Source organism: Chanodichthys erythropterus, chromosome 6 (assembly GCF_024489055.1).
Source record: "Chanodichthys erythropterus isolate Z2021 chromosome 6, ASM2448905v1, whole genome shotgun sequence".
Lineage (NCBI taxonomy): Eukaryota > Metazoa > Chordata > Actinopteri > Cypriniformes > Xenocyprididae > Chanodichthys > Chanodichthys erythropterus.
Genome location: NC_090226.1, coordinates 21,620,543 through 21,646,081, shown reverse-complemented (window position 1 = coordinate 21,646,081; position 25,539 = coordinate 21,620,543). Strand labels below are relative to the sequence as shown.

Below are 25,539 nucleotides of genomic sequence, written 5' to 3'. Positions count from 1 at the left end.
AATAAAATAACACATTTAATGTTTCATATTTTGCCTGAGGACAGGGATCATGAGAAGAATCCATGTTTATATTTCCCATCATATTTTGCTAAGTGTCATGCATCATTCTACAGTGAAGCCCAACTTTTCTTACTCAATTAAAATTCTGATTTAAAAAAAAGAAGCTACTTTGGAACCCATTTTGTTAAAAAAAACAGTTACAATGCATCATAAATCAATATTACACCAAAACACATAGTAAAGCAATCAGTGCGGCACTTTATTCCTTTATTAATTTGTACTTTATGTCATGCAACTTAACCTAATAAATAACAATTTTCTAAGTATCATTGTTAATAAAGTATCATAAAGGCCATCTTGGGGTGGGGCAACAGTTAAATTAAAGGACATGTACACATAAAGCAAATACTTTTATTGGGAATTCATATAAAACCAACAACAACAGGCACACAATAGAAAAATAGTACATGTGCAAATGTCTTTGAGGTTATAGAGCAGATGTCCAAGCAAGAAAAAAATAATCAAGTTAAAGTGAATGTTTAGGCTAAAGACATGTTTTTAAAAAGAGGATAGTATAAAGGTGGGTATAAAGATGCATGTTGACGTATTGAGAACGATAGCGGTCTATAAAAAAATCTTAGTGTTTTTCCTTAAGGGTTGTTGCAAGTGCCATTCTGAACTAATGGAATCAGACAGTGAAAATTGAATTGAAGTATTCTGCAAACCAGCTGATCCTTGCAGAAATGCATTAGATTTATAACTACCTACATATTTAAACAGACAGCAGCAAACTAGTTCAAATGATGAATAAATTAGTTAATGAAAAAGGGAAGTTAAGGTTAACCATTCACTGTTGTTATCATTTGTTACTAAGAGAAATATCATGTTTTGTTAGTGCTATATGCTTTGATTTCCCTGCTGCTCTTCAGCAAACTTTATGAGGCATGTAAGAGAAACTGTAAGTTCAGCAAATCACTTAAATGTCCTAACAGACATGCTGGTGTCTGTAAATATTGAGATATTTTCATTCTTCAGTTCTAATTATGCATCTAACAATAATACTGGTAAATACATTGAACGGTAGCTTATATCTACAGAACGTTCTGTTCAAAGTCTTACTCTAATTACTCGTTTAGAAACCTAGTCAAAACCAATCACAGATCTCAACAACAATTTCAATTATATTGATATCTAGTACCAATAAACAGGTCTAAAAGCTGTGGCCAGTTCTTTATGGTCTTCCTCATGACTATTTTAATCAAACAGGCCCTGTTCTATGGGCGTGAAACACCTTGTACTGTAAGTTACACCAATGGCTTTAAGCTCTCAGGAAGCAAATGTGGAATGGGGATGCAAATATTGTCCTAAATTCAGGTATTGTCATGCTACTTATCACCTCTCTAGTTTTTACTACCAGCCTAGTACCTTGATGAACCGTTGAGTTGTGCAGCTTAGGAAGATTCCAGTAGAGAACAAGTTCTCATCTACCTCATATTGGTGGTTTTGCCATACAATATTTGTCCAACCCCAGCAGTCATTTCTCCAAGAGCTTGGCTAGGTTCTGTCGCAGGTCGCTTAAGTCGTAGATCTTGACATCTAAAGTTTCGATGACCTTCTGCACCGCACTTTCCGCCCTGTTATGGGCATCCTGGGAGGACGCTAAAGCACTTTCTGCTGCTTGCACTCGTTTCTCCAACTCTGAGTTCTTCACTTCCAGGTCCTAATGCCAAGACAAATAAACATTCATCCTTAGGTCACTAAAACATAATCATATTTATACAGTGAAGTCCGAAGCTAGTGAAAATACTTCTGTTGTAAGTTAAAAAAAGAACTGTACCTGCATCCTTTGACTGGCTTCTTCCTTTTCTTTCTCCAGCTCACTAAAATCTGGTTTCTTGCCCCGCAGAGTCTTTATTTCCTGTAATAACCATTTTTAAATAAGAAATATTCTTTACTAACTTCATCTTACAAGTGAAATGAAACAGGAATCCTACTTTATTTTCAATGGAAATTCATTGGATTTAAATGGACTGTTTTATAATATTTTTTTTTTTTTTAATTTGAAACAGATGTTAAAAATACAGTGTCTGGAGTAGCTATGCAGCCTACAGTGTAAAGAGAGCACTATTGAATATAATGGGATCACTTTGTATGCCAATCGCCAGTCAGCATCGCGCTGGCGCGCTCATCAAAAACCCAATAGGTTTTTCCCATAGGCTTTTGGAAACAAAAAATAAGTTGTGTGATCAACAAAAGTTTATGATACTTACACGTTTTATCCATCAAGATCAGTGTTGTGGAAAGTTACTTTTAAAAGTAGTGCATTACAATGTGGTGTTACTCCCTAAAAAAGTAACTAATTGCGTTACTTTTTCTCACCTGTGCTGGGCTTGCTATTTTTTTTTTTAATAACAACAAAAAAAATTCTATATTTGGCAAATGTTTAGGCCCTTTCACACCAAAAGCGGAAGGAAATGCATATTTACACCAGTACAGTAGAGGGCGCAGCTCAAACAAACCTTTCAGCTGTGCTGCCATTCTGGATTAAAGAAGAATAGGATACAGGAGAAGGAAGTTCAACACTCTTATTTCTAAATCTAAAGTAATTCTTGTTTATTGGTATGGTTGAATTAGATCATTGAAGGTGAGCAGCAAAGCAATTGGTTAATAAAGTTGGATTAAATATATAAAATATATTTGTGTAACTTAATATATTTAATTATTACAGGTTTGCGTAAAATTCTGAGACTGCATTTCACTGTTTTTATTCATTTTGTGGAATACTGAATGTTTTTGTTCAAGTGAGATGAGTGACTTACAATAACCACTGAGATGAACTACAATAACCATCATGTTTACACAACACTTCTGCGCTTTATTTCTCTCAACATGGGAACACGAGAGCTGCCAGTCAATAAATGTGAAAAAGTAACTTGCGTTACTTATTTGAAAAGTAACTTAGATATTTTGTTGTAAATTGAAAAAGTGTTGTTACTTTTCTAGTTACTTGAAAAAGTAATCCGATTACATAACTCAAGTTACTTGTGATGCATTACCCCAACACCGTTTACCTGTTCGGCGTGATGACGTTTAATGTCGCCGACAGCCTCTGTAGTCTGATTTAGCCACTTGCTAGCAACCATCATTTTCAAGACATGTAACAGCTTAAAAAAATCATGGGTAGGTTAATACTGATGTATTTAATTTCATAAAATAAAACGTGAAAGTATCTTGAGCTTCTGTTAACAACAGACCTTATTTCAGTCATTTAAAGGTGCCCTAGATTCAAAAATTGAATTTACCTCAGCATAGTTAAATAACAAGAGTTCAGTACATGGAAAATACATACAGTGAGTCTCAAACTCCATTGTTTCCTCTTCCTTTTAAACAAATCTCATTTGTTTAAATGACCTCTGAAGAACAGGCGAATCTATATCTAATAACACCGACTGTTACGTAACAGTCGGGGTGTACGCCCCAATATTTGCATAATGCCAGCCCATGATGTTCCCAACATTATAAAAGGCATTAGACAAGGGCAGCCAGTATTAACATCTGGAGCTGCACACAGCCGAATCATCAGACTAGGTAAGCAAGAACAACAGTGAAAAATGGCAGATGGAGCAATAATAACTGACATAATCCATGATAGCATGGTATTTTTAGTGATATTTGTAAATTGTCTTTCTAAAAGTTTAGTTAACATGTTGCTAATGTACTGTTAAATGAGGTTAAAGTTACCATCGTTTCTTACTGTATTCACGGAGACAAGAGCCGTCGCTATTTTCATTTTTAAACACTTGCAGTCTGTATAATGCATAAACACAACTTCATTCTTTATAAATCTCTCCAACAGTGTAGCATAAGCTGCCACTAATTCACTCAGAATAAAACTTTAACATCAAAATAAATACTTTACTCACATAATTCGAAGCATGCATGCAGTATGCATGACGAACATCTTGTAAAGATCCATTTGAGGGTTATATTAGCTGTGTGAACTTTGTAAATGCGCTGTAATATGGTCGACAGCTGGTGTGGCAGGGAGCACGCGATTTAAGTGCATAATTAAGTGCATAATTAATGATGCCTCAAAATAGGCAGTTAAAAAAATTTATTTAAAAAAATCTATGGGGTATTTTGAGCTGAAACTTCACAGACACATTCAGGAGACACCTTAAACTTATACTACATCTTGTGAAAGAACGTTCTTGGGCACCTTTAAACAAAAACCCATTGACTATAATTGCTATAATGCCAACTCAGTTCCAGGTTTTGGCCTACAAAAATGTGTCATAGTTTCAACACTCAACTGTTGAGGCTTTCCTTACATAGTGGAGGGGGAGGGGCTATCAGACTCTAATGTTGAATGACAAAACAACCTTACCAAATTCATACCCTAGATCAGTGGTTCTCAAACCTGTCCTGGGGACCCCCCACCACTGCACATTTTGTATGTCACCCTCATCTAACACACCTGATTCAAGTCATCAGCTAATTAGTAGAGACTACAAGAGTTGAATTGGGTGTGTTAGATGAGGGAGACATGCAAAATGTGCAGTGGTGGGGGGTCCCCAGGACAGGTTTGAGAACCACTGCATTAGATGAGTATAAGCACTATGCATAGTTCATCATGTATAATGCATCATTTAGGAAACAATTGGAGTCTCTTGTCTTGTGTCAGTTAGCACTGTTATTACATTAAGTAATCTTTACCTCATCTTTAGCTTTGATAAGAGCCTCCATCTCAGCTATAGACTGTGTGAGCTCCTCGCTCCCCATCTCACTGGAAGCAGAAACCCCGCTCTGAGCCTCCAACTCTGCAACCTGAAATATGAAACCAACAGACCACAGCTATTCCAAGTTCTCTCATCAAACTCTGGCTGAACAATTGGTCCCCAAATCTATAAAATCTCAGAAAAATGGAGAACGTGCCATGTTGTACGATAAAAATCTAGTTTAAAAGTTCTAAGTAACAGAATTGTTAATTTTTGGGTGAACTATCCCTTTAATGCATTCTCAGACTTTTGGATTACACTAAAAACAAAATAAAATATCTATCACACTGTCCAGAAGTCACTACCACACTCTTCCTTTCCACACAGCCATGGTTTCTGTGACTGAGCGTCTTTTCTTCAGAGGTCATTATAATTCACAGGCAACACTACACTCATGCTCACCCCTGAGGGAAAGTAAAGCAGGCCATCACTGCACTGGGGCTTTTTAGCACTGTCACAACTCAGAGCCATTTTTTTCTGTTTGAGTTAGGGAGAAACTTAGCTGTCTCATTTTCCCCACGGTCATTTGTCTTCCCCCTGTTCCGGGCAATGAAGGCATATTGTCTTTTCCTAAAAATATCCCTCGGCACGCTCTCCGAAGACCTGAACTACATACGTCACTTGGTTGATGTTTGCTTCGGTAGACCTTCAAAGTGTTGTGGAATCATTTATGTATGATTATGTAAAAACACTGCCAAAGACTGCCTAAGGGAAAATATTCAGTTTGCTTGAGCAACTGCTAAAACAAATTGTTAACACATGAGAACATTTAAATGTGGATGTTATCCTTATGTGGTCCGAAAAAACAGCAGCGTGGAAAAACTGTTTCATCTAAACATTTAACATTTATGAACATTTAATTAACACAACTGCTGTATGACATTCTATCTTCTGTGGAACAGAAAAGAAGATATTTTGAAAAATGTCCAGCACTGTGGAAGTCCAAAAAAAGAGTGAACCCCACTGATTTTCAAAAACAATTTTTTTTTTTTGAGTTCTGCAAATGATAAATGAGTCATACAGGTTTGGATGACATGACGGTGAGTAAATTATGACAGAGCATTCATTTTTGGTTGAACTATCTAAAATGGAACTTTTATTGCCCTCAAAGGAATAGATCACCCAAAAACAAAATTTTCCTGATTATGTACTCAGCCCAATGCATGTTGGGTAGTTCAAGCATCAAGCAGGCAGCAAGAATTGTTTACAAGTGTGGAGGAGGAGCATTGTCCAAAACAAATGGTCATTGCTGTATATAAAAGGGGTGGTTCAATGTTTATTTTTTCATATATTTTACCTTTATTCTACACCGCTGTCTCCATTTTAATGGCCGGTTGACTTTCTGGTTCTATGATACCACTCCCTCCAAAATAAGCAATGGGCACCGATTGGCTAGCCGGCCCAGTGTATTGTGATTCGCTCCGGAAACGCCACGCCCCTTACCATTACATTGCATGTGCTTAGGTGGAACTGTAAATAATGGCGTCAATATTGCCATATCAATTTGGATGGCCTCGGGGTGACTAAATAATCAGGAAACTTTCATTTATGATTGAACTATTTCTTTAACATTCCTCACCTGTTCTCGGAGGCGATCCGTTTCTTCCTGATACTCGGCTAATTGTTTTTTCCAATGTTCAATGCTGTTGTTAGCTTCGTGAAGAGCAGCCACAAGCTTAGCGTTGCTGTCCCGAAGAGAAAACAGTTCTGCTTCTGAGTTTCTCTCGCATATCGACCTGTGAAAAAACCAACATCTGGGTTTCAGTTATACTCAAGTCTTTCCTTCTGGATCCTGAGGCAAAGACAAATTTCATCAAAGAATTTTAGTCCAATGGCAGCAGATGGTAAACACTACACACATGGCTGAGTTCTGAAATGTAATTTCTTTTGTGTTACCTTTCTATTTTGTAAACAGAAGGTGTGCAAACGATTTCTGATGTCCCTGTCAGATTTTAGATTTAAAGGAGAATCATCTTATTTTGCAGAGACAGATTTAAGTAAGCCATTTGCAGGTTAACGTTCTGAATCTGTGGGTTTGTGATGTTTTAAACATTAACATATTCAGTGTTGTGATTGCATGAAGTGCTTCATGCCTGAATCTGTAAAACTTTTGATGTTAAACTCGCAACCAATTACCCCAGAAAACTACTGAGGAGGAAGAGTACATCAGGCGGATTGATTAGATTCACGTGCATCTGAGTGAGACAGTCATGGTTATATATCAAGAAAAAAAACACGTGAAGCTACTGTACCCCATTAAAAATATGAAGCAAATTAAATGACAAAATACATCAAATTTAAAGTTTGTCCCAAATTAATTTGCAATTAAATATTATATTACATCTGAATGTTTTACCCTTCGGAAAGCATCTTCCTCATCTGTTCTTTTTCCACGGACTGCTCCATATCAGCACTCTTGCTGCGAAACAACTTGTCCTCACTAGAGCCATTGACACCAAGCAGTGGAGGAGACTGACGGTCCACCGACAGAGCCTGTATTACAGACACATGACAGGCAATTAAAACATTGGTTTAATTGGTTTGGGGTCAGTAAGAATTTTTTTAATTAAATTTTTTATTTAGCAAGGACACATTAAATTGATAAAATGTGACAGTAAAGACTTTTTCATTGTTTCAAAAACAATCTATTTCCAATAAATGTTCTTTTGAACTCAAACAATGCTGAAAATATGAATAATGTTTTCCACAAACATATTCAAAGGTGCCCTAGAACTTTTTTTACAAGATGTAATATAAGTCTAAGGTGTCCCCTGAATGTGTCTGTGAAGTTTCAGCTCAAAATACCCCATAGATTTTTTTTTATTGATTTTTTTAACTGCCTATTTTGGGGCATCATTATAAATTAGCCGATTCAGGGTGTGTGGCCCTTTAAATCTGGTGCTCCACGCCCCAAGAGCTCGTGCTTGCCTTAAACAACATAAAAAGAGTTCAAACAGCTAATATAACCCTTAAAATGGATCTTTACAAAGTGTTCGTCATGCAACATGTCTAATCGCGTAAGTAAAGTGTTTATTTTGATGTTTACAGTGATTCTGCAATGAGTTTGAGGCTATTATCCGTGCTAATGGCTAATGCTACACTGTTGGAGAGATTTATAAAGAATGAAGTTGTGTTTATGCATTATACAGACTGCAAGTGTTTAAAAATGAAAATAGCGACGGCTCTTGTCTCTGTGAATACAGTAAGAAACGATGGTAACTTTAACCACATTTAACAGTACATTAGCAACATGCTAACAAAACATTTAGAAAGACAGTTTACAAATATCACTAAAAATATCATGTTATCATGGATCATGTCAGTTATTATCTGCCATTTTTTTGCTATTGTTCTTGCTTGCTTACCTAGTCTGTTGATTCAGCTCTGCACAGATCCAGACGTTTATACTGGCTGCCCTTGTCTAATGCCTTTCATAATGTTGGGAACATGGGCTGGCATATGCAAATATTGGGGACGTACACCCCGACTGTTACGTAACAGTCAGTGTTATGTTGAGATTCGCCTGTTCTTCGGAGGTCTTTTTAACAAATTAGATTTATATAAGGAGGAGGAAACAATGGAGTTTGAGACTCACTGTATGTCATTTCCATGTACTGAACTCTTGTTATTTAACTATGCCGAGGAAAATTAAATTTTTGAAACTAGGGCACCTTTAAAGCAAAACAAAATCAAAACAAACTCTGCATATTAGAATGATTTCTCTAGGATCACTGAAGACTAGAGCAATGATGCTGAAAATTCAGCTTTATGCAATATAAATGGGTATATTTACAAGATATATGCAATATTTATGAAATCTCTCCTCATAAATGCCGCCGTTGATTTGGTGCTTTACAAGAAATGTCCACATTTAAAATGACGACAGTCCCACTGAGCTCACATTTTCCATCCTATGGTAAGAGTTAGATAATTCAAAAAGGAACTTCTTTAAACACCACTAGTTCTTAGTCTGTGTGTTTGATGAAGAAACTCTAAAAGAGTTCGCACATGTGACTAAACAGGGCATGAGGCAACATATGGCGTTATTCTTTGATTCAAATGTAAAAGGACATCAGTTTACTTCAACCTGCTGTTCATGATGAGTTGAGAAAACCAGAACAGTACTTCTGAAAGGACTCGGCTATTTCGCTTACACTGTATAACAGCAAGCACAGCCTCGGTTTCTCAAACATGTACAGTGTTTCTGTGGAGCAAACAATGCATGCTTGCTCTCAGAAAAGCTTGTATAATTCATCAATCTCAGATGCATTCCCCAAAGGAAGACGTTCTATTTCTAATCCGACCACTCAGGCCGATGACTTGTTTGCCTTCTCTATAGTGGTTCATGGCAGGCGTAGGGGGCTTGAGATGGAGCTCTCTGTGTGTTTAATATATTTAAAGAATGAGCAAGAGGAATCAGAGATGACAACTCCACTGCATAGTCAATGGCTCGGGTGCTCGATTGCTTCAATAATGTATCTTGCAGATTTCTACATTTTTAATGAGGGATAACAGATTTCCGGCATATTCCTCTTATCATGAGTGAATATTTTGTTTTGTTTTTTGCTTCACAAACCAAATAAAATGACACTGAACTTTAGTAACACTATAAGAAGTAGCTCAAATTAAACCACCACAATCTTCCCCCAAATATCATTCCTACTGAAACAAGCAGAAAAAGGGCAGGACATGTAAAAAAAATAGCCAAAGTTTAGGAAGTCAGTTTAGTTATACTTAGCAGCTATTAGTAGGAGCAGTGTTATTTTTGTATTATGTATACACTTTCATAGTGTTTATTAATATTTTGAATTAGCTTTAATTTTTATATGTTCAGTATAATTTTAATCCAAGGTTTTTTTTTGTTTAATATTGAGCTTTTGTCCTTTTAGTTAGTTTTGCTTTTTTTTTTTTTTTTATTCTATTTAGCTTTAATTTATTTTGTTTTAGTTTAAGTATTAGTACTTCAACTTATTTTAAGTTCTAAATAAGTGTTTTTTTTTTTAATCTAATATTTTATTTCAGCTTTACTTCAATCAACGAAAACAATAACACTGAGTGGGAGGGACTTAATAATTCTAGAAACACCCCTGAGTTCAAGATGATGTCATTAAAGGATTAGTTCACTTTCAAATGAAAATTACCCCAAACTTTACTCACCCTCAAGCCATCCTAGGTGTATATGACTTTCTTCTTTCTGACGAAGACAATCTGAGAAATATTAATAAATATCCTGACGCATCCGTGCTTTATAATGACAGTATGCGTTACCAAACTAGTATGAGCTGAAGAAAGTGTCTCCATCCACATCCATCCATCATGGTGGTATGGCGGAAGCTAGATATTTTACTTCATAACTTATTAAATATGGAATTTTTTTACACATAAACATCGGTTCGCTTCAGAAGGCCTTTAGCGTGTGAAATATGTTTATGACAGATGGATGTGGGTGGAGACACTTTCTTCAGCTCATACTCATTTGGTAATGCTTACTTCCATTATAAAGCTCGGATGCGTCAGGATATTTATTAATATTTCTATGATTGTGTTCGTCAGAAACAAAGTCATATACACCTAGGATGGCTTGAGGGTGAGTAAAGCTTAGGGTAATTTTCATTTGAAAGTGAACTAATCCTTTAAGATGATTTTATTTATATTTTTAGTACATTTTACACACATAAAAGATAATTTCATCAACTTTTATAAGTGCATTTGCATACAGACAGACAATTTTGATGTCAGGAGATCTAGAAAAATGGCTTCTGTGCAAACTGGGACAAAAACAGGAATATATCATTTTGCATGGCAGGGTTTTATATCCAAGGCTTCCTGAGGGGTTTGAGGACCTCAGTCACAAGAGCAGAATGAATGTGCGGTGGTGTGTCAGGTGCACAGGAGACACAGGTGTGACATTGTATGTGGAAACAGATGCAGATGGTAGTTTGACAGCTTACCTGAGACAGCTGAGAGACAGACAATCCCATCACCACAGAAGAGACATGGAGAGAAAGAAGATAGAAGCATTTCATTAATTAACATATCATTTAGTAAGTGGGTTGAATGTAGACAGGTGATGCTTACCAAGGGAAACCTTGCTATTACTAACAGTCCTACTTAAGAGTCTGTACAAAAACTAAAGTGTGGCAAGCTCTGCACGGGCAAGCACACACACTCTCTTGCAAAAAATTCAAAACTCTGACAAAACGGACTGGCTAAAAACATTTTTGACGTATAAGAGAGGTTCATTAATGTTACGCAGTGAAAATAGCTGTTATATAAACAGAATACTGTATATGGTCAGAAAGCTTTTAGAAGCAGACACATAGATTCAGTGATCAAAGAGCACATCTCTTTGTTTGACTTATTTATACACTTCCATTTTCCCCCCATCACCCCTGGTCTAATGCAGCACCCCGAAAAAACACTTTATTAATTAATAAGGGCAGCATTATTCAGCGCACACTGTTGCCGTTTTGAACTCTAAACACTCAGGTTTGATTAAATAATGAATAGCTCTCAGTCAGCGGTCTGTTTCATATGCTCTACAGAAGCACGTTTGAACGCAAAAGAGCTTATGGGCCTCATGGGAAGAAAAAGCCTGTCATGGCCATTGAACCACTACAGAATACTGTATATATGGGTACACAACACAAAGCATAATACAGTACTATTAAGATATTTTGTATTTTGAGATTATTTTAAATATAAATGAAGCATATTTTCCACCAAAATACTCATTACCATAATGTATCTGGACAACATTTTTGTTATTTTTACTGTATAGAAATACTGTAATATGCTTTTTTAAAAATTTTAATCAGAATAAAAGCTATATATAAATATTATTTTTTCCAGGATTGTAGTAATGAGAAAGGGGGTTGGGATAGGGTATATGTATGACTGTATATATAATATTATTTCTTATTTATTTCATATGATTTTTTTTATGATAGTTGAAGGATTAGTTCACTTTCAAATGAAAATTAGCCCTTTACTCACCCTCAAGCCATCCTAAGTATATATGACTTTCTTCTCTCTGATGAACACAATCTGAGATATATTAATAAATATCAGGAAGCATTTGAGCTTTATGATGGCAGTGAACGATACCAATGAGTATGAGCTGAGGAAAACGCATCCATCCACATTAGGGCTGTCAAAATTGCTCTAAAATGACGTTCGAATATTCCCTCTAAAAAAACACGAATATTCGAACTATTCAAACATCCGGTTGCGCATTTTGTCAATGACGCGCATTACATCAATAACAGGACAAATTAATACAAAGAGACATAACTACTTAGGTATAGGTAGTCTATTTAAAGGAACACTCCACTTTTTTTGAAAATAAGCTCATTTTCCAACTCCCCTAGAGTTAAACAGTTGAGTTTTACCGTTTTCGAATCCATTCAGCCGATCTCCGGTTCTGGCGGTACCACTTTTAGCATAGCTTAGCATAGTTCATTGAATCTGATTAGACCGTTAGCATCGCGCTTAAAAATGACCAAAGAGTTTTGATATTTTTCCTATTTAAAACTTGACTCTTCTGTAGTTACATCGTGTACTAAGACCGACGGAAAATAAAAAGTTGTGATTTTCTAGGCTTATATGGCTAGGAACTATACTCTCATTCCAGCGTAATAATCAAGGAACTTTGCTGCCGTATCATGGCTGCAGCAGGCGCAAACAATTTTACCTCCTACCGACCAAAATCCAAAGTACTTCCAGACATGGTTTTTTAGATTTTGGGGGGTTAAAATCGCTTTCTCTGCTGCGGTCGAGTTGGGCTCTGCACTTTCTGCCATGTTCCATGCAAGAATCGTTAACTTTCATCAGTGTGACGCTGTGCCAGACAGTGCGACTCCTGTGACCTGTCCCACTCGCAAAGCAGACAGCCATGCCTCTACTACCGCGGGCAGTTTTTTCCACATTTTTTTAAATTCGAATATTAATTTTCACCTTCGAAATTCATTTTTTTAAAAACTATTCGAATATATATTCGAATTTAGAATATTCGTTGACAGCCCTAATCCACATCCATCCATCATAAACATTAATAAAGGCCTTCTGTAGTAGTTAAATATCTAGCTTCCGCCAAACTGCTTTCTGTATTCAACGTATGAAGAAACTGTAAAATTCTCACAGTTCAAAAAGCTTACGCTATGTCCTACGCCTTCCCTATTCAACTTACGGGAAAAGCTTAACTGATGCAACGCTAGTTCCATTTTTTTTTTTTTTTTTTTTCTTATAATTTGAATATGGAAGTCGGTCTGGCAGAAGCTCACTGCCATTATAAAGCTTGGCTGTGTCAGGATATTTATTAATATAACTTCCAATTGTGTTCATCAGAAAGAAGAAAGTCATATACACCTAGGATGGCTTGAGGGTGAGTAAAGCTTGGATTAAGTTTCATTTGAAAGTGAACTAATCCTTTAAGCACATTTCCCTTCCAAATTCTCATTACCATTGGGCACCGAATCTTTTGAAATTCGAAATTTGAAAGGTGATTCTCATTACTGTAACAGTAATTTAATTAATTAAATACTAGGAAAGAATAGGAAAAGAATTGAAAGTGGGTGGAAAAAATCACATTATGAAATAAATGTTTTTCTCCAAAACACGTTGGCCACAATTATTGTCACCCTTTTATTCAATACTTTTTGCAACCTGATTTTGCCAAGATAACAGCTCTGAGTCTTCACCTATAATGCCTGATGAGTTTGAAGAACACCTGACAAGAGATCAGATTCCCAGCTACATGTTGGTGCTTCTTCTCTTCAGTTCAATCCACTCATTTTCTTTAGGGTTCAGGTCAGGGGACTGGAATGGCCATGGCAGAAGCTACATTTTGTGCTCAGTGACACATTTTTGTGTTGGTTTTGATGTTTGTTTTGGATCATTGTCCTGATGGACGATCCAACCACGAACCATTATTGGATTTCTAGCAGAAGCAATCAGGTTTTGATTTATTATCTGTTGGTAATTGATAGAATCCATGATGCCATGTATCTGAACAAGATGTCCAGGACCTCCAGAAGAATAGGCCCACAACATTAAAGATCCAGCAGTATATTTAACCGTGGGCATGGGGTACTTTTTATCCATGTGTGCACCAAACCCATCTGGTGGGTTTGCTGTCAAAAAGCTCTTTTTTTAGTTTCACCCTTTCAAAAACATAAAAAAAAATAGCTTATTTCTAAATTAGGATGTTTTTTGATTTGGTTCAGTTCATGACCCTTTTAAATCAGCATAAATTTATAATATATATATATATATATATATATATATATATATATATATATATATATAAAATTTATAATATATTATATATATATATATATATATATATATATATATATATATATATATATATATATATATATATATATATATATATATATATATATATATATATATATATATATATATATATAATTTAATTTAATGAAATATAACACGATTTCTAATTTACTACTTTTGTTTTGGGGATGAAATATTACCTGAACCTTGGCTAAATTTACTGCACAGCTCTTGTGGCAAACAAGTCAAACTGGATTGAGCAGTTTAATCAAAAAATACATATTATGTGCAAGTAGACTCTGAGATACTCTCAGGCTGCTATTAAGGACTGTAATGGGCCTGATAATTAAGAGCTGAGTGCGTCACAAATGGTGAATGAAAAAGGTCAGCCAACTGTAAAGCAAAATGAACAAGGCATTTGAATTCCCCGGGTGACCGCACAGTTACATAACTCCACACAGGCTACAACCAGTATCACTGTGTCACCTCCTGGCATGTGAAGACATGCTTTGTTTATCGCACTTTCTAAGAATTCAGAAAAACACAGTAAAACACTTCTCTTATGTGACTGATCTTAGCATTTTGATACACTGTACCATGTGTAAAGATGGTCGCATTAGGTATCAGAACACTAGAGGCCAGTCGATCCTCTGTGCTATTGTTAGTGTGGTTAATAGAGATGGAATGAAATGCTCTGGCACATTATCTGAATCAAGCAGCTGAGAAAGTATGACATGAGTTATTGCTTGTTTAAATTTGAATCATTACGTTATGCTGCTGTGTCTTTTTCAGTCACATTTCTAAAAAGGTTCAAGATTAACTCAAGTTATTTACAAGTTATAGGGCCCTATAATACACCCAGCGCAATGTGACGCAAGGCGCAGCGCAAGTGTGTTTGCTAGTTTGCGTCCAGCACCATTCGCATTTTCCCGTTCAGCGCCACGTCCTTAAATTAGTAAATGCATTTGCGCCAGTTAGTGCGCCCATGGGCGTGCTGGTATAAAAAAGAGGTGTGTTCAGGCGCATTGCTATTTTAAGGAGCTGAAAATATACTGCGCCATAGACCAACTCAAACCTGGTCTAAAGACTAAAGTCAATGGCGCAATATTTTTTTTGTTAGAGCGTGTTGGTAGAAACTGTGCCTCTGGGCGCGTCCACAGTGCGCGTTGACTTTGCTTATTACACACAGGGATGCGCATCACACAAACATGCCAAATATTAAAAACAAAAGGATTACAGTGTAAAAGAATATTATTGTGTAGGCTACATAAATATAAAAATGTAATGATGAATAGTCATTGCGTGTATTAGAATTATGCTACCTATTTTCAATTCAGCCTATTACTACTTATAATGATGAAAGAAATTGGCTGATTAATTGAACAATCGTGCCAATACACACACATATATATTAACTGACTCATCGCGCGGAGCTATTTGAAAGCCTGCATTTGCAAGCCCGCTTTAACTTCGCGCACGAGCAGATTGGTTTCTTCGCTTGAAAAGCGTTCAGCTTTTCCGCCAACAAATTCCACCATGTAAATAGCAATCCGCCATGGCGTGAGCGCATCTCGCAGGGAATGGGAGATGAGACTCTGATTGGTTTATTGAACGTTACGCCCATTACTCATTAAGAGAATAGGGACAACCCATTTCAAAAATGCGCCCCGGCGCACGGACCGTTTTTCCGTCGTTAAAATAACAAAAGTGGATTTGGACACGCCCTGAGTGCACCTGCGCCGTGCGCTTCACACTTTGCGTTTAGATCGTTAAAATAGGGCCCATTGTGTTTACCTGTGGAGCAGAGATGTTTAGGCCAGGACTCAGCAGCTCAAACTTCTCCTGTGATTTATCCCGGACGAGCCGTGCAGCCTCCTTAAGCTCTTTAAACTGCTCTGAGAACTGCACAGACAATTACAGTGACATGATTAAATGCTTCATAGTAACATTTTTGAGCAAAACTTTAGCAAAATACACTATAGCAATAAGTTACAAGAGGCCGTGCAATATTGTGAAGTCAAGTCAAGACTTTATTATATCGCACTTTATACAATAGAGATTGTTTCAAAGAAGCTTTACAGGGATAAACAGGAGAATAATGATTCAATGATCAGAATCAGCTTCTAGACGATAGTAAACAGTCATTAATCAGCTGAAATCAGTTCAGTGTTGATTCAGTTTGGTTCAATAACTGCTAAGTTCATCAATTATGGAATGAGTTTAATTCAGCTATAAAGCAGCTCTGGAGAAAACAGTGATGTCATCATCCACCTCAGTTCAGTTCTCATCCAAAAGTGTCAGTGCATTCAAGTCAATAATTTTGAATACAGAATACAGATGTGGTTTAAAGACCGTAGTTAGACATGACACGCAGTGGACCACTAAATATTCTCTAAATATCTTTTAAATAGTCCAATATGTTGCATAATCAACAAGACATTAAACTATTAAAAATGAAATTTCTGTCATTAATTACTCACCCTCATGTTATTCCACACCTGTAAGACTTTCATTCATCTTTGGAAAACAAATTAAGGTATTTTTGATGAAATCCAAGGTTTTTTTATCCCCAATAGAAAGCAATGTAATTACTGTCATTCAAGGTCCAGGAAAGAACTAAAGACATTGTTAAAACAGTCAATGTGACTACAGAGGTTCAACCTTAAAAGAAAACATTTGTGCGCAAAAACAAAACAAAAATAACAACTTTATTCAACAAATTCTTCTCTACCCTGTCAGATTCGTATGCAGTTGACGCAGTGAATGCAGTTCAGCACGTCCACGTTTACGTTCAAACGCGGGCTCAGTATTGGCCGAGGCTGTTCACGCATCATGTGATGCTGACGCAGAAGCCAGCCAATAAGTTTACGGTTGAACATTAAGGTTGAACCACTGCAGTCACATCAACTTTTTTTTAACAATGTCTTTAGTACCTTTCTGGACCATGAAAGTGGCGGTTATATGCTGTCTATGGACGAGTCGGATTTTATTACAAATTTCTTAATTTGTGTTCCGAAGATGAACAAAGGTCTTACGGGTTTGGAACGAAATGAGGGTGAGTAATTAATGACAGAATTTTCATTTTTGGGTGAACTAACCCTTTAAAGACACTAAATATAAACTTTGACCCATACCTCAAGCCAAGTTAGCCAGCATAATTCTAATAGATTAATATGCTATCTTTGCATATCGCTAGCCAATTAACTTGCAAGATTTGGATACCATTAACTAATCTGCTATGCTATCTATCTATCTATCTATCTATGAAGCATACTCTTAGCCGATTAATACATTATGACATGGCTATCTGGAATACTTAAAGGAACACTCCACGTTTTTTTAAAATAGGCTCATTTTTCAACTCCCCTAGGAGTTAAACAGTCGAGTTTTACTGTTTTCTAATCCATTCAGTCCATCTCCGGGTCTGGCCATACCACTTTTAGCATAGCTTAGCATAGTTCATTGAATCTGATTAGACCGTTAGCATTTCCCTCAAAAATGACTAAAGAGTTTTAATATTTTTCCTATTTAAAACTTGACTCTTCTGTAGTAACATCGTGTACCAAGACCGACGGAAAATGAAAAGTTACTTTTCATTTTCCATCAGTCTTAGTACACAATGTAACTACAGAAGAGTCACGTTTTAAATTTGGGTCAAATATTCCAGGCTAAAGGCTGATTTTTACTTCTGTGTCAGACCTACGCCAGAGCCTCTGCACCGTAGGCTATGCATCGGTTTTCATTTATACTTCTGCGTCGTTGTCAGCATCGACCTGCATGCAGACCACTAGTAGGCAGTGTCCGCGGTCATGTTGAGTATCAAGGCAAAAACCGAAGAAGAAGCAGCTTGTCACGTACGTTTTCAAAGAAGCTTACAAATAGAAAAGGTAGAGAAGCGGCAAATAGGTAGCGACTTTTGTTGCAGTTTGACTGCATGTGTCCCCTGAAACAGAGCGTTTTTCATTCCAATGGAAGTTGAAAACGCTCGCTCTTCTCTGAGTTTTCTGTGTCAGTTTTTTGACCTTAAAGAGGGGTTCTAGCAGACCAATCACAGCGCTTGTGGTCCGCGTAGAATTGACGCGTTGTTACATTTTTGAAGAGGTGCATGTCAGGCTACGTCGTAGGCTACACTTGGTACAAACAGCCTACGCCGTAGCTACGGCGTACACTCGACGCAGAAGTATAAATCAGCCTTAAAGTCATTAAGTTGAGCTCTATTGTCTAATTAATACAGGTAATAATTTAAAATCATCCCTCAAATTGCAAAAAGATACAAATAAAATATTAAACTTAACAAAAGCTTCCATTTGTTAACATTAGTTAACTACATTAGTGAAAATTAACTTCTACAATATGCATTTACCTGCTGAAGCTGCTGCTCTGTGGCAAACCCAAGGCCATACACTGTGTTCGCCCTGCTGTCCGCCCACTGGCCAAACTTCTGTGACGTTTTGGTGAAGGTCATATTAGGTGTAATGGTGCTATTGATAATCGCCTGTAGTAGAGCAAATATCAAAAATAACAGTTTTTGATTAATAAAATCAAGGTCCAAATAACAAAAATTGCATCTTTTTATTTGCACCAACGACACAAACTTGGATCACCTGTAGCCGAGGACTCTCACCTTAGTGCCCCCGACGCTGATGATGCGATACACGCTCCTGCCAGCATCATAGAAGAAGGAGACTGTGACGGCGTGTTTGCTGGCCGGAATCCAATTTCGTTTAGTGTCTGGGTCAATTTGGAAGACGTGAGCCTTCATGCTGAATAGTGGCTGCTCCCTTTCAGGAAAAAAGCAAAACAATATATTCATAACTTACTCTTCATTATTTAATTCTAAATTAGGATGCCATCATTATTCTTGGGCTAATGTAGATCGATATTATATAAGAAGTGTGATCACAGAAACAGCAGCGATTGTGATGGGACTGAAAAGCACCTAATGCAAGGTCAAGTGTGGGACATCAAAGCCAGATCTGATTATGAAGGGGCACAGCCGTGCAAACAGTCTGAGAAAGGCCCTGCCTGAACTGTCTGACACATCACCACATCCTCTTTTCGTCAAATCAACAGGAGATGATTATGGATGGATTAATCAAAGATATATTTCTGACCCAGACTGCTCAGACTGCAGGCTGTTCAACACAGACAGCAAAGGAACATTAAGTATGGAGTGACATGGAATAGTGGATAAAACTCGAATCTGCTAACCAGATGGTTGCTCAGGAGCTCAGCATTATGCCCTTGAGAACATCAATAGAAGCATCTCCTAAAAGACTACTTACCACAATATGTAATCTAGATATGATAAATGTAATCTAGAAATGTAATCCAGAGTAATCCTGCAATTTTTACGTCACACCATGTCGAAACCAAACTCATTATGATAAAAGCAAAAAAAAAAAAAAAAAAAAAACTATTCAAAAGTTTGGGGTTGTTCATATTTTTTAATGTTTCTGTAAGAAGTCTCTTATGTTCACTATGACTGCATTTATTTGAGAACAAATATAATAAAACAGTTATATTGTGAAATACTATTACAATTTAAAATAACTGTTTTCTATTTTAATATATTTAAAAATGTAATGTATTTCTGTGATGGCTTTAATGCTATTTCATGCATTCTGACTTATTTACACTGAGTTGGATTCTCATGCTAAACATGGCCAAAGTTTCAAAACACAAGTTGGACGTATGACGGAGTATTTCTGTGCCAAAAATACTCTTCCAAATCCTCATAAACTTTGCGGTCTTTTTTTCCAAGTATGTGTCTGTTTGACATCAGAAGGGTCGGAATTCCTTGTACGGGCACTTCTCCTGAAAGAGCGTGTGTGCACACATCGACCAGAGCGAAAGAGCAATAGCACGCCCATCAATGCACATTCGGCTTTACGGAAGTCGTCAGCAGTGCTGCACAGGTCACAGGACTTCACAATATCAACAATGTCACGAAAGAAGTGTGTTTTTGGTTGTGAGGGAAAGATAACACTTGGTTCTTTGGGAAGCAAGGTTAAGTGGAGCTGAGAGATTTGTTCTCACGCATTACATTAATGCGCTCTCAATATTTGTTATTTAAATAACCATAGAAACTGATAGTTTCAATCCCTTTTTATTGGTTAAAATGAATGGAGAATATCTTGTGTTTTTCCGTGGCTGCTCAAGCCCTCAGGATTGGCGCTTATGGTTTCATAAACAAGGCCCAGTTCAATGCTGGATTTACAGATCATTTGAAACTGAAAGATGGAGCGGTCACAGCGGTAATGGTCCCGGTCATGAGTTGGAACCGCAGGTGGTAAGTTAAACTGCATCAAATGTCTGTTTTGTTGGCAATTAGCGCATATAATTGGTGCATATAATGTAAACAACATGAACGTAGTGAATTCATAAATTCATTATTCATCATTCACTATTCGCTATATTCATTATAGCGATTCAAAAGTTATCCAGGGATAATGCTATGGTGTATTGTGTGTGTTTAAATACATTTGTTTAGCTGACCATTGATAGCTTGCAGACGATTGCTACGCAAAAGCTGCACGTGCTCGTCACTCTTTAGCTCCACTCACAAGGCACGCCTCCAGGCGCTTGGCTGTTTTCGATAAAGACTCGGTACAGCGTATGTATCTTTTATAAATATGATAAAACTAAAGACTTTTTGGAGATATGAACGATGCACTACTACTCTATAGGTACTCAAGATTAACATGAGATTGGCAGAAACTGTGTGTGATACCCCCCCTTAAAGTGTCACATGATCATTCAGAAATCATTCTAATATGCTTATTTGGTGCTCAAGAAACATTTCTTATTATTATCAATGTTGAAAACAGTCTTGCTGCTTAATATTTTGTGGAAACTGTGATACATCTTTTTCTGTAAATTTTGATCAATTCAATTTGAGGGCTTGGTTTCCAAAATCCGTAAGAACACAATTCATAAAACCTGAAACCTATGCAAGCATGTGAACTCAAACACCGTTAATTATGCATGTTCGGTTTAACGTACTATTCATTAGACTTCAAACTTTCTACACAAGTGCATGAGCACAAAGTTTTTAGCTCTGCAAGCTCAATTTCTCAGTGTTGCTTTCCGAAATGTGTCAAAATGCAACTCATAAGACAAATGTACATGTTGCATTCTTACCGACATCAGAAGGGGACATCATGTGAAAAATCTTTAAAGGGATGGTTCACCCACAAATAAAAAAAAAAAAAAAAAAAAAACTATCATGATTTATTTACCTTTATGAGGTTCCAAACCTCCAAATCTCTTGTGGAATACAAATACAGATATTTTGAAGAAGTGTTTTGGTCTGTACAATGAAAGTCAGCGGGGTCAGAACAACATTGGACCCCAATGACTTTCACTATATGGATGAAAAAAACAATATCTTCTTTTGTGTTCTGCACAAGAAAGTGAACTATCCCTTTAAAACCACTAGATTCACATCGCTCTCTTATGTACCCTCTTGACCCTCTCCCTGCCACCCAGAAGTCCACTGCCAGAAAGTAATGGTCTGATGCTAAAGGCAAATCAGTGAGTAATCTCTCATCGAATTTTACCCATCAGCCCAGTAAGGAGATCAGATTCATATCAGGCTTCACTCTGGCACATCAGCCCTTTCCACACAATCCTGAAGGTCACACCTGTGTCATCAGTGTTGTGGCTCCATAGCAAATTCTGGGTCCATCAATCTTTCCTGAATTAAACCTCCAGAGGCCAAAGTGACATTTTGGTAATGCTTAATCACTCTTGCATTCTGGGAAGGTTATCTAGGACAGAACACCTCCGGAAAAGGCGGTGCAGGTGCTCCATGCAGAAACTGTTTAACAAGCACTTCTGTTGTACAGAATGATATATAAAAAAGGTCTCCACTCCAACTTCTACAGTAATTTCACACCACAGCCAAGGTCTTCATTCAGAGGCTGAGCCTCCTGGATTGTTCCCAAGACTTCACAGCATCTCTTTACGCCTCTAAGATCAAATAAGATCAAAGACCCGGTCAAATCCTGCAAATACTGAAACTAGTAACAGCAGAACACATAATAAACAGGATGGAAAGAGACAAGTCTTTCTATTAGGAGGAAGTCACCTGCTGGGTAATACCACACTGTTCTAAAATTTCACATCTGATTTATAAGATCCTCTGACCCAATTACCAGGAAATCTCCAATAGCGCCAAATGTATTTACAGAGTGCCATTTGAGCCCATCTGAGAACAGCCAATCTCAGTTCATTTTTCTCGCCTGCACAGAAAAAGAGTATTTGAATCCATGTCAATAAAGCCAGCCTGTCATGCACCTTCAAACAGACATGTTTAAACAGTGTTCTTGCGTTTAACGAATACACAATGATGCTTTCACAAGCTCTTTATAAATCGTGGCATCTTTACCTAAATGCAATATGAGGTCAAACAAGATTGCTTTGCCAGACTTTTTCAACAAGATGTTGGAAAAGACAAGCAAACAATTGATAAATTTTATTTGAACAATTTACACAGTTTTTAAATTGATGCACACATCAAGCTCAACCATATCTACGTTATTGTAGGAATAATTATCCATCACATATTTCTCATTAATTTATGTGAAATATATATTTCATCAATAACTAAAAACGAATATTTTGTTTATGTGGATGTAATGATCGGAGAAGTCATCACAAGAACTGAAAGATCCAGTTATGACATTCTGATTAAAAACATGATTTCAATTTTATATTAAAAAATTGAAACATATACATTAATTGTTCGCAATAAGATTATTTAGATTCATTTAGAAAATAGACAAGAAGAATTTCCATTTCACATAGACATAACAATTCACATAAAATTTTGTGATTAGTTGACCATCAACAATTTCTGAACACCTCCTTTTTCATACATTTCTAAAGTTTTTGTTTGTTTGTGTGTTTGTACCATATTCATGTATAGTTACAAATAATCTGGTTTCATGCTTTCAAGGTTATTCTTTATAGTCATGCAATAAGGGTAGCATACATGAAAAGGATAAGATACTTCTGGCGTTCCAGTGTAATTGAGGGCAAAGCTCATAAGAAAACAGTAAAATCTAGAGATGGCGACATTTACAATGTCACGTGCATAAATTTAATCAAACATTATTTATTATATATATATATATATATATATATATATATATATATATATATATATATATATATATATGCGCACACACACACACATATATATACATATATATATATATATATATATATGTGTGTGTATATATTTGTGTGTATATATGTGTGTGTATATACGTGTGTGTATATACGTGTGTGTATATATGTGTATATATGTGTGTATATATATATATATATATATATATATTACAGGCATTCTGATGGGAAATTAGAGAAAGTCTACCCATAAAACAGAGGTGAGAGACTGCATCTCAAAATCCAGTAAGCTGCCTAACTAGTAGACAGCATTTTGGGGAATTGCAGGCAAGTGCATCACTTCTGGGCAAGACTTTGAGCATTTTTCATCAAACTCGGAACGCGTCTTGTGATGTCTAACGTTAGTTAGACAGAGCAGTATATTTTGAAACGGCCGGAATGTGAGCTCGTGCTCGCCCTTTTCCAAACTTACGCCGTCCAAAATACTGATCAAAACTAAAGTTACACAGAATTTTCTACTGCCACACATCGGTAAGTGTCAACTCTAGATGCTTAAAAAGATGTAACTTGCGCTGTTCAAGACCAATCGTCGTCGCTTTTCTGAAATTAGTAGTAAAAACTGTTAGGAGAGGGAACTTACCCCATTTCCACAGAAGTAAATCAGTGAATTTCGAACTCTCCAGCTTTCTTTCCCAACGGATCCAGGGAGTGTCGGTTTCAGTCCAGCCTGTCCTGTTTATATGGCAACAACCAGACAGCAATATGAGTGTCAAAACAGTTGTTGTGCTTTGTTTGCTCCGTTATGGAGTGTTTTATGGAAATGGTGCTCTCCTTTGTCTAGTGTCTCTGTTGGCTCTCGGTTTCTTGTCCTCATAATCCTATTAGTTTTTCTCCATTGGTCTCGCTATTTCCACACTGTTGAAAAGCACGAAGTAAGCGTGCACTTCTGATGCTACGTTTCGTAGAGTCCTCATGGTAAAATTTCTCAAGTAATCTGCACCCCCTGAATACTACAACATTCACTCACATTGACCTACCCCACTCCTTCATGCTAATGAAATCTGTTGCCCCCTACTGGCCACGGGTCGCAGGAGATCATGGACAGATGGGGCTGCTAGATCTTATCCACAAAACAATCTCATTTTCAAGGACTCTATCTATCTATCTATCTATCTATCTATCTATCTATCTATCTATCTATCTATCTATCTATCTATCTATCTATCTATCTATCTATCTATCTATCTATCTATCTATCTATCTATCTATCTATCTATCTATCTATCTATCTGTCTGTTTGTCTCTTTTAATTAAAATGAACTCACATCTAAGATGTGGGGAATATGTTATTTTTATACTTGAACTGTAACATTGGTTAAGTTATTAAAATGATCATTTAGTAAATTTAATGTTTCTTAAATGAATTTACACTCAGAGACAGTGGTGGGTAATGTCAAGGTATAAGATATATACAGGTGCTGGTCATATAATTAGAATATCATCAAAACGTTGATTTATTTCACTAATTCCATTCAAAAAGTAAAACTTGTATATTATATTCATCCATTACACACAGACTGATATATTTCAAATGTTTATTTCTTTTAATTTTGATGACTATAACTGACAAATAAGGAAAATCACAAATTCATTATATCTCAGAAAATTAGAATATTGTGAAAAGGTTCAATATTGAAGACACCTGGTGCCACACTCTAATCAGCTAATTAACTCAAAACACCTGCAATGGCCTTTAACTGGTCTCTCAGTCTGGTTGTGTAGGCTACACAATCATGGGGAAGACTGTTGACTTGACAGTTGTCCAAAAGACGACTATTGACACTTTGCACAAGGAGAGTAAGACACAAAAGGTCATTGCAAAAGAGGCTGGCTGTTCACAGAGCTCTGTTTTTGTGAAACAAAACCCATTCAAAAATGTGGGGGAGATTCACAAAGAGTGGACTGCAGCTGGAGTCAGTGCTTCAAGAACCACTACGCACAGACGTATGCAAGATATGGGTTTCAGCTGTCGCATTCCTTGTGTCAAGTCACTCTTGAACAACAGACAGCGTCCGAAGCGGCTAAAGACAAAAAGGACTGGACTGCTGCTGAGTGGTCCAAAGTTATGTTCTCTGATGAAAGTAAATTTTGCATTTCCTTTGGAAATCAGGGTCCCAGAGTCTGGAGGAAGAGAGGAGAGGCACACAATCCACGTTGCTTGAGGTCCAGTGTAAAGTTTCCACAGTCAGTGATGGTTTGGGGTGCCATGTTATCTGCTGATGTTGGTCCACTGTGTTTTCTGAGGTCCAAGGTCAGCGCAGCCGTATAC

General features: G+C 36.8%; 1 protein-coding gene across 1 annotated transcript; it reads right to left on the bottom strand.

The window, feature by feature from the left end:
• Positions 1-318: 318 nt before the first annotated feature.
• Positions 319-24,237, bottom strand: homer3b (homer scaffold protein 3b). The gene is made up of 10 exons (XM_067388458.1): positions 23,851-24,237; positions 18,700-18,856; positions 18,439-18,570; positions 15,870-15,977; positions 10,730-10,738; positions 7,135-7,271; positions 6,358-6,514; positions 4,717-4,827; positions 1,838-1,918; positions 319-1,720 (listed from the first exon to the last, which is right to left on the bottom strand). Exons 1-10 carry the CDS (start codon positions 23,853-23,855, stop codon positions 1,535-1,537), a joined length of 1,083 nt encoding a protein of 360 aa, XP_067244559.1. The 5' UTR covers positions 23,856-24,237; the 3' UTR covers positions 319-1,534.
• Between the last annotated feature and the right edge of the window lie 1,302 nt (positions 24,238-25,539).

Coding starts and splice junctions, on each gene's coding strand:
- homer3b (XM_067388458.1), bottom strand. Junction 18,571..18,699: donor TCAGCGTCGGGGGCACTAAG/GTGAGAGTCCTC, acceptor GCTCTACTACAG/GCGATTATCAATAGCACCAT. Junction 4,828..6,357: donor CGGATCGCCTCCGAGAACAG/GTGAGGAATGTT, acceptor TTCATATTTCAG/GTTGCAGAGTTGGAGGCTCA.